This window comes from Schistocerca nitens, chromosome 4, assembly GCF_023898315.1.
Source record: "Schistocerca nitens isolate TAMUIC-IGC-003100 chromosome 4, iqSchNite1.1, whole genome shotgun sequence".
Classification (NCBI taxonomy): Eukaryota; Metazoa; Arthropoda; class Insecta; order Orthoptera; family Acrididae; genus Schistocerca; species Schistocerca nitens.
The window spans coordinates 647,614,326-647,636,494 of NC_064617.1; the positions used below are offsets into that span (position 1 = coordinate 647,614,326).

The 22,169-nt window shown below is 37.8% G+C and overlaps 1 protein-coding gene across 2 annotated transcripts in view; it reads left to right on the forward strand.

The window, feature by feature from the left end:
* The window catches only part of LOC126252979 (negative elongation factor A-like), a 138,824-nt gene extending 117,093 nt beyond the window's left edge, over positions 1-21,731 (forward strand). For both annotated transcript variants that reach the window (XM_049954005.1, XM_049954006.1), the window contains exons 6-10: positions 3,398-3,646; positions 4,332-4,468; positions 4,992-5,267; positions 5,671-5,770; positions 21,249-21,731. In XM_049954005.1, coding sequence (XP_049809962.1) covers positions 3,398-3,646; positions 4,332-4,468; positions 4,992-5,267; positions 5,671-5,770; positions 21,249-21,517 — 1,031 coding nt within the window. In that variant the 3' untranslated portion in view covers positions 21,518-21,731. The remainder of the gene's footprint in view (positions 1-3,397; positions 3,647-4,331; positions 4,469-4,991; positions 5,268-5,670; positions 5,771-21,248) is intronic.
* The last annotated feature ends 438 nt before the right edge of the window (positions 21,732-22,169 follow it).

Consider the following 22,169-nt stretch of genomic DNA (forward strand, 5'->3'; position numbering starts at 1 on the left):
AATTTTTTGTTGGCGCCCTCTTATGTATAGATAAATTATCATCATAATAAAATATGAGAAACCAGAGCTCACACATAAAGATTTGAGTGTTTGTTTTTTCCTTGTGCTATTCAAGAGTGAAATGGACATAGAAATAGCTTGAGGTCGCTTGGTGAACCCTCTGTCAAGCACTTAATTGTGAATTGGAGAGTAATGATGTAGTTGTAGATGTAGATTGCTACTTGACTGATAATCAGAGAGTATTTCATCTGTAAAATGAAAAGCGTACACATTTTTGCTTGTTCGTGCGTCCAATTTTTACTTCTGCCCTTTCCTTACTAAAAATGCATTGCTTTAAATTTGAGAAACTATTTGCTGTAGATATTCAGCCGCTTTCAGAATACTGCCGTTTTTCTTAAGAAATGCAGTGTTTAAAGGCCAGGAATTTTTCTTTCTTATTTAAAGTTTTGAGATTCATGGTGAACATTATTCTAGTTACTACAATGAAATCCTATTTTATATTTTTATGTGCCCCAGACTTAAAAAACGCAAAACTGAGGAAAATGCAGAATCGAGGGAAATGTTAAAACCCTCAAAATATGAGCAATAATGTATGTAATTAGTGTATATGATTAAAAATTGTAATACTCTCCAATACAGTCTGTAAAATCGGCGTAAGTGAACGAAATTAAATGCACAGTACAATGTGTATATAGTCATTTGTGATAATGAATTTCATCAGTTCTTTAAAAAAAAACACAGATGTGTAACAGCAAGTAAAAACGTACGTCAAAAAATTGAATTTATCAGGATGCTAGGTAATCGAGCTAATTTCTGACATTCTATGACTGTAAATTATATGTCAAGATACACATTTTTGAGAGATTTTTCCTTTGTTGACACCCAGAAAAAAGCAAAAATTGAGTAATATGGTGAATTAAACTGAAAACCGTGAAGTACAGTGAAAGGAATTCAAATCTAACATGTGGGGTTGCATTTCTCTCTGTAGCCAATGGCAGTGCAGCAAACTCCGGTGACATGAGCACAGTGATCTCTAATGTATTGCTTGTAAACTTTACCTTGTTCATTGTGCTGAATGGTCAAAGTCGAGCATGTGCACCCTTTGCACTTCGCTGATTCCAATGGATATGACATAAAGTGCAGCCTGCTGTGATTCTAGTGTTTTTCTGTCCCAGCAATCTGTTACATTTATAACAATCTGTCTGCCAGCACAATGCATTAAACACAATTGAGGATTGTAAAAAAAATGAAAAAGCCATCCCACAACTGTTCCTGTTAATTCTGGTGCCGCGCATAGCAAATAGAGTAGCTTGTGTTGGCTGCAGTCGAATGATGTACAATACGTTCTGGATTCTGACGACAGATTTCAAGCAGAACGACTATAAATAAACTTAGTGCACAATATTGAAGGGTAAATGAGATACAGTTATATAAACTAAACCTAATGGAAACCATGGTCACTCCATTTGCTATACTCGGAACAAGCCGCTAAGTAAGCTTGCTGTTTATTACTCTGTATGCTAGAAGTCCCTGCATTAGCATGATGTTACCATGCTATACAGCTATTAGCTTCAGGTGGAAAACAAGCATCCAAGATGTTACAAACATCTGAGATGTTAAAAATGTCAGAGATGTTGTAATCCAGTAGCTTTCACGGTATTACACAGTTTTCAGTTTATTTCATCATGTAAATTAAATTGTTTCCATTTTCAAGGTGAACAGAAAATGAAAGAAGTCTCAAAACTGCGTGTTCTAAGGTATAATTTGTGGCAGTAGTTTCCTGGGAAATGGCACAATTACCTCGTACATCATTAGCAAAGGTTACGTACCCTACAGTTTTACTTGTGGCAAAACTCACTTTTTTCCCTAATAGGTCTATCATATGATGTAAAATTTTGAAATTTATTTCTTGTTTATGGGTTTGTGGTTTGGTTATGTCAGTTGACGTTAAGAGTACTGATAAAATTGCTGCCTAGGAGGAAAAGAATGAAATTCTCACACCGACATTGAATTATAGCTATTGTGTCTGTTTATACTTTATGATCCAGTACTTTAAGAATTTCGAATGTTTCATAGGCTAAGGTCTGAAAACTTATTACATAGTGAGCTAAACAAAGTGGTGAGCTTATTTTATGTGTGTTATTGTGGTGTGGTGATTGCGTTGGCTATTGGGTGACGTAACAAGCTGCCAATCAATAAGAGCTCACTAGCTGGAAATGGCCAACATTTCCTAACTGAGTATATTTGTAAGAGACTGAGTGTTCGAATTTAAAAGGTTGAGAGCCAAGATTGTTGCTGAAAGCAGTATGCTGGAAATAGATGCAAAAAGATGAAACTGAGTTGTAAGTGGCAATAGACAGGGTGGGGGCTGGACCATTTCATCATGTATCAGCTCGGTCCGAAACACTTTACATTGACTCTCATGTTTTTCAGTGGTCCGACCAGTCCTTTGCACCACTTATCTCTTGTTCAGTCACATCAAATGTCAGTAGAAAGAAAATGGGATGAAGTCAAGCGAGATGTCGAGCAAGAATGTAGAATCTAGGGAAACCTTACTAGGAAGAAATGTAAAATCAGAGAATTTTTAGGATTGATCTTATGGGTTTTCACAAGGGCTACAAATTTGTGGCACAGAATCACAAAAAATGTAAAATCATAGTCCCACTGTAGTTGGCTTTTTGAGTGTTCGGCCAAGTAGGAGGTTTCATTTTGCTGCACAGTATTTCATCAACAAATCCAGTATTTTTCTTCAGGTGCTAGATCAAAATCACAGACAGGTACATAGATTGAGCAGCTGAGGTGAACACCCAAAAGCATACTAGCATTTCGAGGGAGCACAAGATTTCAACCGAGTGAGGTGGCCCAGTGGTTAGCACACTAGGCTCGCATTTGGCAGGACGACGGTTCAAACCCACATCCGGCCATCCTGATTTAGGTTTTCCGTTATTTTTCCTAAATCGCTTCAGGCAAATGCCGGGATGGTTCCTTCAAAAGGACACGACGGATTTCAATTTGTGTGTGTGTGTGTGTGTGTGTGTTTGTGTGTGTGTGTGTGTGTGTGTGTGTGCACTGTACTTTTGATGATTTGCTAGAATCCATATCTGTAACTGGGTGTGATTCAGGCACTAAAATTTGCTCTCATAAAAATGAATAATCAATGTTTGAACGACTGACTGTGTCATATAGTTATTTTCAGTTATGTGTTGGAATTTATGGAAAAGTTGTGTGTAATCAGGTGAATTTGTTCATAATATTCTACATGTATCTGTCACTATGTTTAATTTATTTTTGAGAGTCGTATTTCCGCTGTAATGTTTCGTTCTTACAACCGTTAAAATTGTAGTCATATTGTTGTTATGCATACTGAAGTTTGCTCGTGAATGGCACATTTTTGCAGATATGGAAGATGCAAAGAAGGCTTCAGAAGCAGCAGCTGCCCTCCAGCAACAGTCACAGCAACAGCAACAGCAGCAGCAACAGAGCCCAACAAGTGGAACAACACCAAGCACACCTGACTATGCTGTTGGATTGACTGCAATGAATCCTCCCACACCTACTCCTGCCCCTGCTACTCCATCATACAGCCCAGCTACCCCTGCATCTCAGCACACAGTCACAACTATTATAACTATCCCAAGGGAACCAGGTTAGACTAATTGCAGTTCAAAATAGAAATATATTTATATTTCAGTTTAATTGTCTAATGCCAGAATTATTGAGTTTAGTAAAGCTGCATTTATTTGCATTTCCGTTGATGGTGCACTGTAACTGTAAGCTGTTCCATTACTCTTCTCTTTAACTTTTTCTCAAAAATTTGAAAGTGCACTTGGCTTGAAACCTAATGACTGCTATACATTGCCTAGACAGCTCTTTTCGTTTCTGATTCTGTTATTCTGAAGTCTTATTGTTACCTCTATGTCACTCCTCTCAAACCCTAGCAGATTTACGGGATACCCAGATTGCAAAGAAGACTTCTGTGAAGCAGTAAATAAAGAGCTTACTATTAGCTACAATTCTTTACCCTTACTGATCTGCTTGAAAATAAAATCTTATTTCTGATTATGTTTGTAAGTTTGCCAGTTTAGTTATGACAGCTTGTTAAAAAAAGCCTGTTCTTGACAACCTCAGTAACTTTGTTACTTTAACTCACAATGAAAGTCAGCTTCAGTAATTGTACACTCCCTTTAATTATACATTGTTGCCTTGATATTCTCTGAGGCTCATTTTTAGTGTCAGTAGTTAAAGCCTTTATGCAAGTTTGACTTAACATTTCACTGTGTTATTTTTTTAATATATTTTTTATATATTTTTCTTACCTTTCTATATTACAGGAACGCCAGCCAGTTCTTCTGCAAGTGCACTTCCGCAGTCTACTGAAACTTCACCAGCAGGACAGTCTCTGTTGGCAAACTCCCCCAATACTTCAACACCAAGTTACGTTCCTCAAGCTTCGCCTACAACATTGCAGGTACGCAGTTATGCAATTTTCTTGTCTTCCCCCCCCCCCCCCCCCCCCCCGCCCCCCCCTAGCTAAAAGGAGTATGTGATTTCATGTTTTATGTGAATACCCTTATTTTTCCCTCCATTTCACAATTAAATGCACATAATCAGTGCTCTTATAAGTGATACGCTGTATGTGTTGAAGCTTTTTACGTAACCTATAATTACTGTAGGTGTATAACAAAAAAATTTCATCCATAAAAAAAATGAGCAGATGATATTACAACAGCACTTGTTTAAAAATATTTGTTCTGTTGAATTTTTGACAAAACGTTAGTCTGTCTGGAAGCAACAGTCGGCAGAAGCTTTATTTCATGAGGATATTAGTTGACACAAAATACTTTTGAGAAAGAAACAGAATCCTTCACTTTTGAATGTATAATTTCTTCATAAATCCTACCACTGGCAAAGTAACGACAAAAGTAGAGATATGCATTTATGACATGTAATTACGTAATCTTCACTGTTAGTAATTCTAAGTTCTTTTGCAGAATCCAAGTACACCACAACCTCAGGCACAATCCCTCTTGCAGTCTACACTCAGTGCTACAAATGTACAGCCAGCAGCAGTGGCAGCCACTGCAGTAACTGGAGTTGCTGTTCAACCTGTTGCTATTGCTGCTACTGCTGTGCCTGCAGCAACTATAACAAAACAAGTTATCCAAATACGACCAGCACCCCCTATTACTCAGATCAGATTCCAGTCAGTGAATGCAGCTGCTGGTACAAATAATCCTGGACAGCAGAGAAAAGGGCTTTCATTGACGGTAAGATTCAAATTCTTTTTTTGTTGTTCACTATCTTGGCACCTTCATTATCAAAGTTGTGGATGGCAGTAAATTTTATCCATTTTACTTTTTGCTGCTATTCTGAAAAGATGTGTGGCCCGTTGATTATAAAAGAACTCATGAAACTGTAAATAATAAAAGTCCAAATAGAATTAGTGGAACTGTACAAAAAATATGCATTAAGCAGCGGAGAGTAGTTCATATTTCCATATGGTATTATTTATTGGAAGGGGCTGCCATCATCAGTGTTGATATAGTGGAAGGAGATAATTAATGTTCAGTTAGAAACAGCACACATGTCTGGAACTACGGAGGAGCTATGGCTTCAGTAGTATTAGTTTGAAACTGTCTTAACAATTCTTTTCTTTTATGTTTGAAACAGAGGGAGCAGATGTTAGAGGCCCAAGAAATGTTCCGTACTGCTAACAAAGTGACACGACCTGAGAAGGCTCTGATACTTGGTTTCATGGCAGGTTCAAGAGGTGAGTATATGCAAGTTCATTTTCTAAATACAATTAATTAATAACATTTCCTTCAAGTAATTTTGTTTATGATTAGATTTGTACTTTTTTTCTCCAGCCAAGTGTAACAATGCTGTGAAACTTTGATGTACAAATTCAAGTAAACCAGAATGCTAAAATTAAGTATTTCTTGCACGTTTTTGTCAGTCAGAAACTAACTTTTCAGAGCCCTAACTATGGTGGTGTAGTGCAAGTATGCAATAGAGAAGTGGAGAAGTGTAGACTAGCATTTTTGCCTATTTTTAGTGTGTTTCTCCTTGATATTTCTGTCTACTTGTTCCTCTTTCACGGCTCATTTTCAGTCTTTAAAATATGTTATTGGAGGAAGTATATGAATGAAAAACCAAGTGTCACAAGGAATAACAGCATGGGAAAAGAACACTAGAAAAGTAAAAAAATAACAGCAACAGATGCATACAAATACAGTAAAGGTTGTGATCATAAATGTAAAACAGATATGTGCACAAGCTGATACAATCAAATGAGAAAGAAAGCAATTTTTGATTCCACCAAGGAACAGTAAAAATAGCTTTTTTTGTTGCATTGGTGAAGTGTGATACTTGCCTGTTATAACTCAACAATCCAGATAATCAAGAATGAATTGTCATGAGATGATTTAAAATTTACTTGATAATGGATCCTAGAATTTTTTAAATTGGAGTTATAGTGTAAAAATTATCAGTACAGCCATATGAAATAAAAACTTCTAGATACACAAACAGTATTCTGTAGTGTGACTGGTCTCATGACTGATGAAAGAAGATATTCAGTGCAAGTTTTGTACACTGAGGTGACAGTACTCTGCTTTCCCACAGACCATCATTCGATAATCAGGGTATCCTGATGAAACAGTTCAGCATCTTTGGCACATATATCTCAGTTGTCTTTCATTGGATAGTTTGAAAAGCCTCTATCATTTCATTTACAAGCTCTCAACACTAAAAGGCTTTGTGGCTTGTTATTATAGTTGTTACGGCTGTATTTTGTATTTTGGTACTGCATTACAAGGAGAAGACTTACAAGTTTATTTGTGTAACAGCACGAAAACCAGCTGAGACAGTTTAAGAATGAACAGAAATTTTATTTGGTTTTCACAGATGTTCATAAAAAGTGTTGCTTAGGGGTATGAGTTAAATGAAGGAGACGATTACAAATAGACCAGTTGAATAAAATGGGTGTAACATTTATGTTCAGACTTAAAGACAGGAACAAGAAACAGATATAAATACAATTTGGGGAAAAAAAGAACATGGGAATGAGCTGAGTGGAAGTTACAGTGCTGGGGACAATGTAGCGCAAATCAATCCCAGCAAACTACAATGACTATAAATACTAATGATAAGTGTGGAGACTGCAAAGTGCACATCTGTTAGTCTCCACATGCAGTGGAGAAAATACCACTAAAAATGTAAGTATGTCAGTCACTGTCTTGTTTGTCATAAATAGACAAAATGCTGGGTATATGTTCCCACAATAAATCATGTTACTTGTTACTAGGGACTTGAAAATTTTGAATTTTGCAATAAATGCTAACCTGCCTCATAATGCAAAATTGTATAATAAGCACTTTTTTTATAGTGGATTGTATCCAGGTGAATTATGTTATCAGAGGTAGCAAGAAATAGCTTTATTTTCTGCATATAAATATCAAAAATTTAACCAATTTTTGGTTACTTGTATTGCATATCATCTGGTGAAACCGAATTTGGAAAGGTAATGTGCTCAAGGACAGGTTTTCGTAATAAGAAGTGCACTAACGCAACAATGTATCACTGTGCTTAGTGCTCTGGTGCCACACCAGTTGTGGGTGATTGAATGGTCTGTATAAAATAAGAGCACATGCTGCAAAATTTGCCATAGAACAAAGAAACACACGTTTCTCTGCTAGTCAGAGTTCAAAAATTACTATAATGCAGACACATTTAAAGTAGCAATTTTAGGGAGCAAGTAGAGATTGGGTCTGAACTATGTTGTTTGTGACAGTGCCAACTTAACCAAATAACTGTGTGGTAGCCATTACAAAAAGCTTTGTGTTGTGCATTGCTTGTTGTTTTCTTATTTTGAAACAAGTGAAGAGAGTGGTCTTGTTTCATCATGGAGTTCAATTATGACCTTCCCAGCACTAGAAGTGATTGGTGATCTCTGTGACCATGTGTTAAGTTCTGTTTTCGTAGAAACACAGATGTAGGATGGCTGCGCTGTGAGTGAGTGGTGGGGCTTATTTCCCCACACTGCTCCTCTCCCCTCTGGCTCTCATAATTGTGGTTTGTTTACACTCAAGGCCGAGTGCCAATTTATAGTATCTGCACTGTGCACTATAGCAGTTGTGCCAAAATTGTGCCCCTAACATGGAAATGGAGGTTTTTTTGGTTCTATTTTTAAGTTAAATGCCTTGTCAGTTCTATCTGTAGTGTTACCAAGCTCGGGTTGGAAGGCTATAAATAACCATTAAAGGTCTATATTAATGTTCTTTATATTGTGTAATTATTGAATTGGTTGGGAAAAGAAAAATAGTGTTGAGAAACAATTTAAATCAGAGAAGCACTCGGTTCACTGTTGGGAAAATGCTGCTGCTTCCAATCAGAAAAAATTGTTTGTTAAACCTTAAAATAGAACCAAAAGAAGAAAACGAGCAAAGGCCATGTCAGACTAAACTTTAGAAGTTTTGCAAAAGCAAAAATTCCAGTCGGAAAGCTCTGGAATCACTAGGAAAATTGTTTCACAGCATTAGGGCTTCATCTTCAGGAATTTTGCATGATAACATTTTAAATTTGTGTCCTAAAGAGCTACAAAAAATTGTAGAACAATGTGTTCAGAGCTTGTAGTCAGTAAATGGTAGGCCATGTTGTTGAATCCATACAAGGTCCATTTATGCAAACAGTACATCAGCACAATCTCGGTATATAATTAGAAGAAGAAATGGTTAAGAAAAACAAAGGTTCTGTCTTAGTTACTGTGGACTCTCCTTAACTGTGAACCACCTGAAAGTTTCTTTACCTACCAAGATAACATCAAGCAACCAAACTCTCGACCACTGACCAAAAAATCAACCAGTTCTTGAAAAACTACTAAGCATGTAAGGAAAGCTCTGTAATAGCTGAACTGTGGAAGCAAGCTGAGGATATGACTTGCAAACAAGTTGACAGATGGTTGGAACTAATGCAGTCAACAGTGGCTGTGTCAAAGACATCGCAAGATCAGGTGACCTCTTTCACACATTATTTGAGCAATTAGAAGCTACAGACAGGCAGCAAGCAGAGGTGGGCATTTGTTTAACAGACAGTAATGTGTTTACAAATGGCTTAGATGGAAATGGTGCCGAGAGTTGGCTGTTAGCTCGTGAGGGAATAGCACGTCTTTGTGCACTGCTGAAGTTTACCACATTTAGCTCCTGGTTAACATTTACAGGTGTTGCAATGATGTTAGAGTGTTTCCTGGGCAAGAGCAAGTCTTTCCAGCTACATATTATGACATACAGCTTAGTCTGTAGAAGCAACATTTGACAATAAGTGCTGCCCTGGGGCAGCTCTCGTGTAATGCTTGTTGGGTCGTTTTTGAATTGGATGATAATATGATGATGGGACCCGAGTTTGGAGGCTGGTTTATGGTAAGTTGTAGTTACGTACCACTGGCATTTTTACAATGTATGCTCTGGTTTGTGCTTCTTAGTCTACAGATTAATGCTGCCCTCAGTTAATCTAAGCACCCTACCCACATTGCCTTGGCTGATTGGGGTATTAGGACAGGAGTATAACCAAAGGTTCACTCACACCATCAGTTTATTTAACATGTATTTAAAATAGTTTATTCATTCCAAAAGCAAGTACCCCTCCAAACTAATATCATCTATATATTCTTCAAAATATAAAATCATTACTCACAAGATATCAAGCCAAGAAATTCTTAACATCATTGTAATGGTGCAATTCACAGATGCTGGCCAATATCTTTAAAAGTGCATATCTTGTCAAAACTAAGAAAAATTTCCACAATATCTCTGCAACTTACAACAATTTTTCGAATGTAATTACTGTAGAATTTTAACATACGTTTTAAAACAATAACATATCTAAAAACACAGATGATGTGACTTACCGAACGAAAGTGCTGGCAGGTCGATAGACACACAAACAAACACAAACATAAACACAAAATTCAAGCTTTCGCAACAAACTGTTGCCTCATCAGGAAAGAGGGAAGGAGAGGGAAAGACGAAAGGATGTGGGTTTTAAGGGAGAGGGTAAGGAGTCATTCCAATCCCAGGAGCGGAAAGACTTACCTTTGGGGGAAAAAAAGGAAAAAAGGACAGGTATACACGCACGCGCGCGCACACACACACACATATATATATATATATATATATATATATATATATATATATATATATATATATATATATAACAGAGGGAAACATTCCACGTGGAAAAAATATATCTAAAAAGAAAGATGATGAGACTTACCAAACAAAAGCGCTGGCAGGTCGATAGACCCACAAACAAACACAAATATACACACAAAATTCAAGCTTTCGCAACAAACTGTTGCCTCATCAGGAAAGAGGGAAGGAGAGGGAAAGACGAAAGGATGTGGGTTTTAAGGGAGAGGGTAAGGAGTCATTCCAATCCCGGGAGCGGAAAGACTTACCCTAGGGGGAAAAAAGGACAGGTATACACTCGCGCACACACACACACACACATATCCATCCACACATACAGACACAAGAAAAGAAAGATGATGAGACTTACCAAACAAAAGCGCTGGCAGGTCGATAGACACACAAACAAACACAAATATACACACAAAATTCAAGCTTTCACAACAAACTGTTGCCTCATCAGGAAAGAGGGAAGGAGAGGGAAAGACGAAAGGATGTGGGTTTTAAGGGAGAGGGTACGGAGTCATTCCAATCCCGGGAGCGGAAAGACTTACCTTAGGGGGAAAAAAGGACAGGTATACACTCGCGCACACACACACATATCCATCCACACATACAGACACAAGCAGACATATTTAAAGACCAATGTTTCCCTCTGTTATATATATATCCATCCGCACATACACAGACAAAATGTCTGCTTGTGTCTGTGTATGTGCGGATGGAGATTTGTGTGTGTGTGGGCGAGTGTATACCTGTCCTTTTTTCCTTTTTTTCCCCCAAAGGTAAGTCTTTCCGCTCCTGGGATTGGAATGACTCCTTACCCTCTCCCTTAAAACCCACATCCTTTCGTCTTTCCCTCTCCTTCCCTCTTTCCTGATGAGGCAACAGTTTGTTGTGAAAGCTTGAATTTTGTGTTTATGTTTGTGTTTGTTTGTGTGTCTATCGACCTGCCAGCACTTTCGTTCGGTAAGTCACATCATCTGTGTTTTTAGATATATTTTTCCCACGTGGAATGTTTCCCTCTATTATATTAAAACAATAACAAGCGTACAGAAAATGACAGGTTGTCTGGACAGTAATTTGATCTTTTGAAGAAGCAACACCCTTCCCATCATACATTCCACATATGATGATCTTCTCTTACCGACTAGTGGGGCTACTGGCATTGTCCTTCATAACAACATAAACCAACTTCACGAGATCCCTTTGAACAAAATGCAGTCACTTTCCTGAAACATGCATACATTAGACCCAGGCTAACGGTATATTATGTACAAGCAAAAACTAACAGTAGTGCTTTCTAAGCAACAGTATATTTTAAATCTCATCCAGAAGCTTTACATTTACTTGGTAAGCTTTACATTTACTTGGTAAGCTTTACATTAGTCACAACAGTTCAAACCATAGACCATAATTTTGCTTGGTGCCACAAATAGAAAACAACAAAATTCTGCAATATTGAACAAAACTTGCACCACCAATATCTGTAACAGCAGCTCAGATGAACCACTGTAATCTTTCTGTATCATTAAGCAAGCAGAAGTAGTTACTATTCAGCTTACAGTATATCGGCAGCATTAATCATTAGACTAAGATGCACAAACAAGCGCATAGATTGTAAAAAAGTTTGTGATACATAACCACAACATATTGTAAAATAACCTGCAAAACTGGGACCCATCATCATAACATCGTCCAATTCAAAACTGACCCAGTGAGCATCACACGAGAGGTGTCCCAGCGCAGCACTGTTTGTCGAATGTGGCTGTTACTTCCTTTTGAACACACATGCTCAGGCAGACTCAGCCGTATGCCATAATATGTAGCTGGGAAGACTTGCTCCGGCTCTGGAAGCACTCAAATATCACTGCAACACCAGCGAGTATTAACCAGGGGCCCACTACTACAGTGCAGCTAAATGTGGTACTGTCAGATGAAACAGAAACAATGTGTTAATCTCCCTCTATGTAACAGCCCGTTATCAGCACTGTTTCTGTCTAAGCTACTCATAAATACATTACTGTCTCTCCAGTTATTCTAAAGCTCATAAGTGGGTTGTTGGATACCTTAATTGTAGGCTAGAGAACTATATAACAGGAATGGATTGACTGAGGTGGCCGCCCCCTTAATTGAATGATCAGCATACCTGACTTCCGTGCAGGTGTCCTCTAGAAAGTAGTTCCCTTTAGAAGCTATATACTGGAGGAGTCGTCATTCCCAGTCTTTGTAGCAGTGCTGAAAGGCTTCAACTGGGCGGACCTTTGATATCAGTCACATTCTTTTGAATGTTCTCCAAAGTCATGTTCTTTTAAGATATTTCTCGATTTTGGGAAAAGAAAAAAGTCGAAGATCAGGTGAACAGTGGGGGTGTGGAACAACAGTATTGCCTTCCGAGGTGAAAAATACCATGATGGATGTGGCCATGGGACATGGGGTGTTGTCATGATGCAGCATCCACTTGTCTGCAATGTCGGGTCTCACTTGGTTGACAGTTTGTCCTGGAGGAACAATTGCACGAGAGCATTCACATATTCAACATTTTTGTCAGTTTTTGAAGTTGAATGTTTCCCTGGGCAACATGTTCTCAGCCTTCCAAAAATGATTTGTGCCAGCGAAAAAGTTGGGCTCTTGATAAGGAATGTTCCACGCAGGCCTGTTTCACCTTCTTGAAGGTCACACTCGCAGATTCTCCAATTTAACTCGGAACTTGATGGCATAACATTGCTCTATGACATAGCATTGCTCTAAATTCCACTGTTCCATTTTCGTAACACACAACAAAAAGATGACTTCACTCATGGTGCTCTCAAAAATCGTGTGTGGCTGTACGGAACTGAAACTCTTTAAGCTGTTATCTTTAAAGCAGAGTATTGAAAAGATGGTGCCGTCATAAATTGTGGTACAAAAAAGTTTTAAGTATGATTATGAAAAATTTTAGAAATGAATTCAGGGTTTCTCATGAATAAAGCATTTTGTTTTCAATGTTAAGTCACAAAAGTACTCTACCTTTTAGTTAAGCATGTTTTAAGACAGTATACAAAATGTCAGCGCTCTATCTTTAATAGTTCTTAGCCAAAGTGTGCCAGAACATGAAATAATTTAACTTTCAGAAAATTAAAGTTATAATTAAAACTAGCCTTTTCTATTAAACTTGCGTGGCACTAATGCATCCCAGGTCCATATTCATCTTTTTTCCTATGTTGTTCTTCCTCCCTTCTCTTTGTCACACTTGCTTCTTTGGTGACTTCCAACACTGATTTTTCTGCTTCAAAGAGTCTCCTTCGGTCAATGGCTATTAGGGCTCTATGCATATTTAATCCACCAGGCATTCCCATCAGTTCCGTAACATTAAGTCTTGACACTGCACTGTCATTGAAACATAGAACAACATCTAGAATACATATGTTCAAAGTATTTAGTCCTAGTAGAACAGTTTTTGGTATCCGTTCCCATATACAATTGTTAAAACCTAGCCCATACTGCCTGTTTCATTCCCTCAAGGTCATTTTTATTTTGTCTTATGGCTTGTCCATAATAATACTGCAACCTGTCTATTTCTTCATCTGTAAGCCGACCATTCCACTAACGTACTTACCATCAGCTAATTTCTCTCTCTTAAAATTCCTCAATCTTGTACTTAAATTTTTCTGGGCCCTTTTTTTTCCCCCATTTAAGATTTGGATTCAGAAACGTTTTGGTACCCTTTTGAGTCTCCATCTCCTAGGTAAGGTGTATACATCACACCATATTTCTCCACTGACCTGTGAAGTATCTTCACAAAACCTTCAAATTACATCCTTCCACTAAAACCACTAAAATTAATCAAACATTTATGATTTTTCACAATATTATGAAAAGAAAAGTTGGTACTCACCATAAAGCGGAGGTACTGAGTCACAGATAGCCACAACAAAAAGACTGTCACAAATATGATTTTTAGTTCCACCAGTACAGCCATGACAGTACTTGGTAATACATTCCACATCAATGTTGTCCAAGGAGGTAGCTGTCACTACACCATTTAGGGAGTTATGGCCTCTTCATTGGAAGGATGCATCCAGGGCTGCAGACCTACATATATTGCTGTGGTTCGTGTCTACATTTCCCTGAACAGCATTTTTCATACAATCATTTGCTACTTCTTCTAAAATATGTAGAATAATTTTATCGTACCTGTCAGAGCTTGTAGGGGGGTAAGTCCGTAAGAGCACAGAAAATTTGTGCACTTCTGTACCCTTTGCCTACACACCTCGTAGCATAAGCAAGTTTAATATTTGTGTTATACGAGGGAGAATCAAATATAAATGGGATTTTTGTTCCTGAACATCAACAGTTTGCAGGCCTGGCCCCGCACTTCTGCTATGCTTAGGCAGGACCGTTAGAAGTGAGGAGAGCATGCCGTTAGATATTTCCTGCCGTTTTTCGGTAACACTCACAATGTCTGAGCAATAGGTGCTCGTGGAGGAGTTACAGCAGCGGAAATTTGCCAAAGATTGACTGCACAGTTCAGTGATAAAACATTGTCAAGGACATGTGTGTTTGCCTGGCATAAAAAGTTCAAGGAAGGACAAGAATGTGTGAAAAATCAATATCCTCAGACCAGCTTTACATACAAAACGTGCAGTTAAAGACAATATTGACAACAATTGACAGGTGAGAGTATCAGAAATTGCACAAAATTTCGGAATCAGATATGGGAGCTGTCAAGATTTAAAGATCATCACAAATGATCTACAGTTCTGTAAAGTGTGTTCCAGATGGGTCCCTAAACTGTTGACCGAAAATCTGAAGTTGAGATGTTTGGAGGTCTGTCAGAGGCTTACAGAAAGGTTCGCGGAAGGAGGTGATGCATTTTTGAGTCGGATTGTCATCTGCGATGAAACATGGGTTCACCACTACACTTCAGAATCCAAATAAGCCAGTAAGGAGAGGCGGAGGAAAGGGGAGGCAGCACCAGTGAAAGCCAAGACTTGACTATCAGCTGGCAAGGTTCTTTCAACCGTTTTTTTTTTCCCCCTCCAGCGTGACATTTTGCTGATTGATTTTTTGTATGAGCAACGTACAATCAATGCTCCAGTCGAATCGACAGGTCATCCTCCTTCACGACATTGTGTGACCCCATACTGCAGCTCTGTCTCCAAGCTACAGAAAATGCACTGGACTACACTTGATCATTCTCCTTAGAGCCCGGACTTTTCGCCCTGCGATTTCCATTTATTCGGACTTAAAGAAGCTCTAGGAGGGTGACAATTTGAAGATGACAAGAGTGTCGAAGACTTCGTGCATGACTGGCTGGTGGCATGACCCAGTTGTATTTATGATGAAGGTATCAAAAAGCTGCACATACTCTGGGACAGATGCATTTCCAAAGCAGGAGACTACGTGGCAGAATAAATTATAATTGCCTAGTCTTTCAATAAATGAATTTAAATAAAAAATAAAATCCCATTTATATTTGATCCACCCTCATACATTCTTTGTTTAGTTAAGCCACAAGTATAACCACATATGCTTAAATCACAAAAATTACGAACAATTCTTAATTTTGATGCACAACCTCTTTTTAGCATGTATCTCCCCAACTACCTTCAGGCCACTATTGCCACATTCTTTACATTGCAAAGCCTTATTTATTAGTTCAGATAGAGCAGAGAGTTCAACAATAACATAACCTGAACCAATAGTTGGTGTCTCTATATTATCAGCATTAATACAGTCAAGCCTATTGTCAAAATATTTCAGTATTAGCAGAGGTATTCATGAACGGATTTCCATAAAATTTACCTTTTGCTTTCAAGTGAAAAAACGAACTCAGGCACACAATTACTTCGCTGTAAACAAAATATTCCTGCCAAAACAACAGCAAACGATGACTAAACTCGCTGTGCAAACAAAAGATAAGCAACTGTAAAGCTTTCAAAGGTTAGCCAACTTGAGGAACTGAAAAGTCATAAAAGAAAACCAATTGAGAGCAAAACTTTATTTTTAACAGAGTTGACTGTGTTCCATGGTGACGTCATGGTGATTGCAGCCATTATAAAATTCCTCGAATTTTTTAGACAAAAATTAAAAAATCAATTTTTTGACAGTTATTCACGTACAAGTTCCCTTAAAAGATTGTTGTCATCTGTAATCAAGACATTACATATGGAATGATAAAACTTTGTGAATTTCAACTTAAAATATTTAACTGAACTAAATAATTGTTTTATTTAATTTTATCACATATGTATTATTGAGGAAGAGAGATAAAATAAAGGAAAAAAATTATTATTGTTGGGAATGGAATAGAAACAAGTGGATGGTTCCTGCTTACTCTAATTCAGCTGGAATTCGATAATATGAAAAGTAAGAGATGGAAAAATGCATAGAGCACATTTGAATCACTGCTCTCGCATCATGTAAGAATTATTAGAAAGGGGTTTTTGTGGTAGAGACCTGGAGACACGTAAAAGTTTTGGATAATTGTATACTGTTAAGACAAAAGTTTCAGAATCTAGATTGTAGATGGTATCTATGGCCATAATTTACTAGAATGTAGATAAAAATTGAAAAATTGCAGAAAAAATAGAGGAGATGGGATACGGATAAGTTGGGGGAAAAAAACTATTGTCAATAGTTTGAGGGAGCATTACACGACAGCTGACTGAAACGGGCAAAAAAGAAAGTGGTGGTGAAGAAGATTGGGTAGCTTTGCAAGACAAAGTAGTGAAAGCAGTATAAAATCAAATTGCCACAGGAAAATCCCACATGAGTAGAAATCCTTCATTAACACATGAGATATTGAATTTAATTGATGAAAGGACAAAATGTAAAAATGCAGCAAGTGAAGCAGACAAAGGGGATCACAGGCATGTAAAAAAAAGTTTTAGGTCATGATTGATTATAGAAAATGCTGATGTCTCATAGATCAAAGAAACCTTTGGCGTAAAGAGAAGCAACAGTATGTATATCAAGAGCTCAGATGGTAAGCTTGTCATGAACAAAAAAGAGAACACTGAAAAGTTAAGGGATATATAGGGAACAGCTTTATGAAGGAAACCAACTTAGAAAGCAACATTATGGGAAAAGAAAGTGAGTTAGGATGCACTGTGGGTTGCAGTATTGCAGGGAGTCTTTGATAGGGCACTGGAAGATTTTTATGTAGCTCTAAAATGCCTTAAGTCGAGACATGCCTGAATTGCCTTAAGTCGAGACATGCCACCTGGAGCAGATAACCTTTCATCGGAATTATTAAGATCCTTGAGAAAATAAACCATGACAAAACTTTTCTATCTGATACGTAGGATGTATGATGGAGGTGCTTACCTTACCATCAGCTTAAAAGTAATCATTTCAAAATACTGACACACATTCTCTAAATGAAAACATTATGTCTGACAGAAGCTGATCTTGGGGAAGGTAAATTTGGGAAACAACATGACAGTGCACCTATACAGCAGTGGGCAATAAAATCTCTGAAATGGTCTGGCCTGCTCAGAGACCTAATCTGAACTACTGGAACAGCTTTGGGATGAATTAGAATGTACACTTCAGACTCCAGCATCCAATATCACTAGTTCCTCTGATTTCAGTTCTTGAAGAATGGGGCTGCTATTCCTGCCCAGACATACAGACAATTCACTGAAAGTGTCGTCAGCAGAGTTAAAGCCATCAGAAATGCAAAGAGTGAAACCCCCCCCCCTCCCCCCAAATATTAATTTCTGTTATTAGGTGTCCAGATACTTTTGATTAGAGAGAGAGAGAGAATGTCCCCTAGCAATCTGCTGCAGCTTTGTATGTTATAATGCCGGCTGACTTGTCTCACTTAGTGGTAATAAACTACACATACAAACCTTTCTTGTAACTCATATTAACTATTAGTAAAAACTGTATCAAAATCCCTTAATCCCTGAGATTATCCATTACGTACAGACAGAGAAACATGGCACTGCCTTTAATTTATACCATAAAACTCCCCTTAACAGACACTTCCCAATAGCAGACATTTAAGAATTCTGCAGAATTGGCCTCATGGTAAAATTCTTCCGAATAGCGGACAAGGACTCTGAAATGTACCTCCAACAACGGTTAAAATTCCCAAATGATGGACAATGTGAAAGAAAGGTGTTTGTAAATTAAATAGCAAGAATCATTATCATGCATTTGAACATTTTATGATGGAAAATCCAGGATGAAATGTAACAATATTATGAGAAGGAAAGTTGCTACTCACCGTATTGCGCAGATGCTGAGTCACAGATAGGCACAACAAAAAGACTCTCGCAGTTACAATTTTTGGCTGTTAAGGTCTTCGCCAACAATAGACAGACACACGCGCGCCCACACACACACACACACACACACACACACACACACACGACTGCAGCGTAAGGCACTGAAACCACACTCTCTGATCAGTTGCCTAGACTGCAGTCATGTGTGTGAGTTGCTTAAAAGCATGAGCATGTGTCTGTCTATTGTTGACAAAGGCCTTAACGGCCAAAAGCTATAATTGTAAGAATCTTTTTGTTGTGCCTATCTGCGACTCGGCATCTGTACTATATGGTGAGTAGCAGCTTTCCTTCTCATAATACTAAACATTTTATAAGTTAAAGAGCCTACTCTTTCTGTCTTAAAGTGTACTGTACTCTAATGCTAAGATGTCACAAAAACGGAAATTAGTAATTGTGAGTGAAAAGATAGAGATCATTGATTCCTACAAAAAGGAAAAGCTTAGTGTTAGAGATGTGGCCGCAAGGTTCACTGCTCGAGAAACGCAGATCATTGACATTTTAAGAAAGAAAATGGGCATTCTAAAGTAGTGAACTGGAAATGATAACCTTACTAGTAAACAAGCGTATCCCTATCCACTAAGCCTAAAAGTCAACAGAATGACTTTTGAATGGTTGTGCCATGCTCGCAGTAATAACTTATCACCTAGTTGACCTCTGATTTGCAAGAAAGCCCTCACAGTCGCCTAGGAGTTAAGATTCATGATTTTAAAGCATCTGTAGGTTGGCTTGACAACATGTCTTTTTTGTGTATGGTGAATCCAGTTCAGTGGATGAAAACATAGTGTCAGATTGACAAAAAATGGTAACAGGGCTTTCTTAGGATTTTGAAGAAAGAAATATTTTTAACTGTTACAAGATTGCTCTTTTCTTGAGAACTCTTCCCACTAAAACAATGGCCTCGAAAGACAAACATTGTTCACAAGACAAAATTTCAAAAGAACGACTCTCTGTTCTCCTGTGTGCTACTAAGATAGACGAATTTGAAAAGCCTCTAATCAACGGTAAGGCCATGAAGAAGCATAAATGTTTTAATGGTACTGACTTGCTAATAAACAATCTTGCATGATGGGGACATTAATACTGAATAGTTGCTGGCGTCTGATAGGAGGAGGATTATAATGCCCCTTTCCATTGCACATCTGCACTAAAATTTGTGAAAATAATCTTTTTATCACCAAATTTAACTTCACTTTGCCAACTAGTTAATCACAGGATTATTCAGAATTACAAAGTGTTTTATTGGCAATAAGTTGATAGCGTGTTTTGTCTCAAATGTACAGTATTGAATCTGAATCTGGATCTGAACTCAGAAAATCCATCAGTGTATTGGATGCAATTATGATGATTTCTTAAACCCTATAACACGTAACATTCTCTACAGTCAGCAACTGTTTCAAGGAGACAGGATTCATTTTTAACGACTATGCCTCAGCGATTGAGGACAGTGTCAAAGAAAGCAACCCCAAGAAACGTGAATGCAGAGGACTGTGGTGGGTCTGAGGGATATGCCGATATCGATGATGTACGGTTTAGAGGAAGTCCATTAACTTGCGTTAAGTGAACTAACACAATAACTCCACCAGGAAGGATGTGGAGACAATGTTGACAATGGACAACAGGATGAAGACATAATTGTACCTTTCTCTACTTTCAAATAAGCAGACAGTTGTAGAGGTAAGAAAATTGAGACACTACTTTTAGTGAAATATGATGAAGAGGGACTCAGTTTAACACTAGCAGTTGGAACACACATTGTTAACCCTCAGGTTAAAAAAAAAAATACATGATTATTTCAAACCAACCTTCTAGTACGCTTGAAAGAAACTTTAATGCTATAATATACAATTATATGGGATTTGTTAATGTAGTACTGTACTTACATAAAGATAATTTTTCACTGTTGTACTTCTACAGCAGTACAGTATTTTTCTGTCTACAGTACATTGTGTTTACTGTATTGTATGCTGTAATTTTTTTTCTTTTTTTTCCCTCTGAATAGCACACACTTCTTCAAAGTGGAATTTTAATTTTTCTTCTAGGTATCCGCTATTCAGAAGTTCTACTGTAATATCCTCTTCTTCTTCTTCTATAAATATGTACAGATTTGTAGATTCTGGTAATCATACTTTTTTGTGGCTTAAGGACGCAGTGCAAATCGGTCAGTTGGTTCAGCGACTAGCATGCCCGTAACTTATCCCAGCTAACTTAGAGGGGAAAAGGGGGACCTATAATGTAATGTAGGAGGTGAACCACATGCCACTTCTGCCGAATCAACACATCATTGAGAAGTGAACGCAGTGTTCAAAGGCAGACTGGAAATTCTGTTGTCTGACCAAGACTTTTCAGTATCCATGGCATGCACTTTATCGCTAGACCACCAGGCCTGACATTGATTCTGGTTGAGCTTCACCGCTCTCTGAAGTCGCAGTGGCTTTGCGTTATTGGTTTCCCTTTCAGATACCATCTCCTCTGTAGGCACACACACACACACACACACACACACACACACACACACACACACACACACACCAGATCCCCGTAACCTACAAAAAGTGTCCATGTTTTTTTGCCAAGAGTAGCATATTGAATGAAGTGAGGCATAAACTAGTAGTTTCCACAGTAGCAGTGAATGCTCCTACTGAGTTTGTTGGTAAACATTAACTGCTTGGTTTATCTTGCTGCTTCATTTTAACGTAAGAATGTGTATTACACCTAAATAGATATTTTAACCGCTGTTGTTACAGCTACTGAATATAAATTATTAACTGCATTAAATTTGTTTCAGATAATCCGTGTCCCCATCTTGGCAACATAGTTACAATCAAACTTAGTGAAAGCCAAGAAAAGGTCAAACAGCCTGATGACACGTTCCAGTTAATGACTATTGAGACACACTTCCAGATGAATTACAATACAGGGGAATGGAAGCGCATTAAGAAGTTACGCAGGCCGGAAGACAGTGCTGTGACGGCAGCTTTGGTTGCGACGGCAACGCCAGTGTCGTCTTCAGTTCCGCAACCATCTGTACAACCTGCTTCTGCTACTGCAACGTAGACACTGCCTTTGCATTTCACTGTGCATTTGTCACCATGTTATAGCTGTAGTATGTTAATTTTGTAAATGTATATAAGAGATGCTTCCTATGGAACTTATGTATTAATGTATATTTCATAAGACAGTATGAGTAAATTTAATTACTCATATGCTATACTTTCACAGTGTATTGTATACTCTGGTGACCCATGAGTAAAACAAACTCAGAAAAATACTAACAGCCTGCAATTTTCTTTTTTTCAGAAATTATGCAGACTGTCTTGGAAGCTAACCAGTGTACTTATGTATGTATATTTTTGTTGGCACCTATTGCCTGTGCGCATGTATGTGAGAGAGAGAGAGAGAGAGAGAGAGAGAGAGAGAGAGAGAGAGAGAGAGAGAGAGATTCATGTGTTGCTTCATAGTGAGTTTTGTTTAATGGATACATACACATTTACTGTATGACTTTGCTACTTAATATGTTATTTTTACATTTTCTGTGGGACCATAATTATAATGTTACAGACACGCCTGTTGAACATTGAAAATGCAGATATATTTATTTTGTATTCTAGTATCATTAAATGTAATATGTTACAAATGAAGTCAACCTTAATTGTGCACAAATTACAAAGAAGATATTCTTTGGCGGTACACGTATTTGTCCTCAATT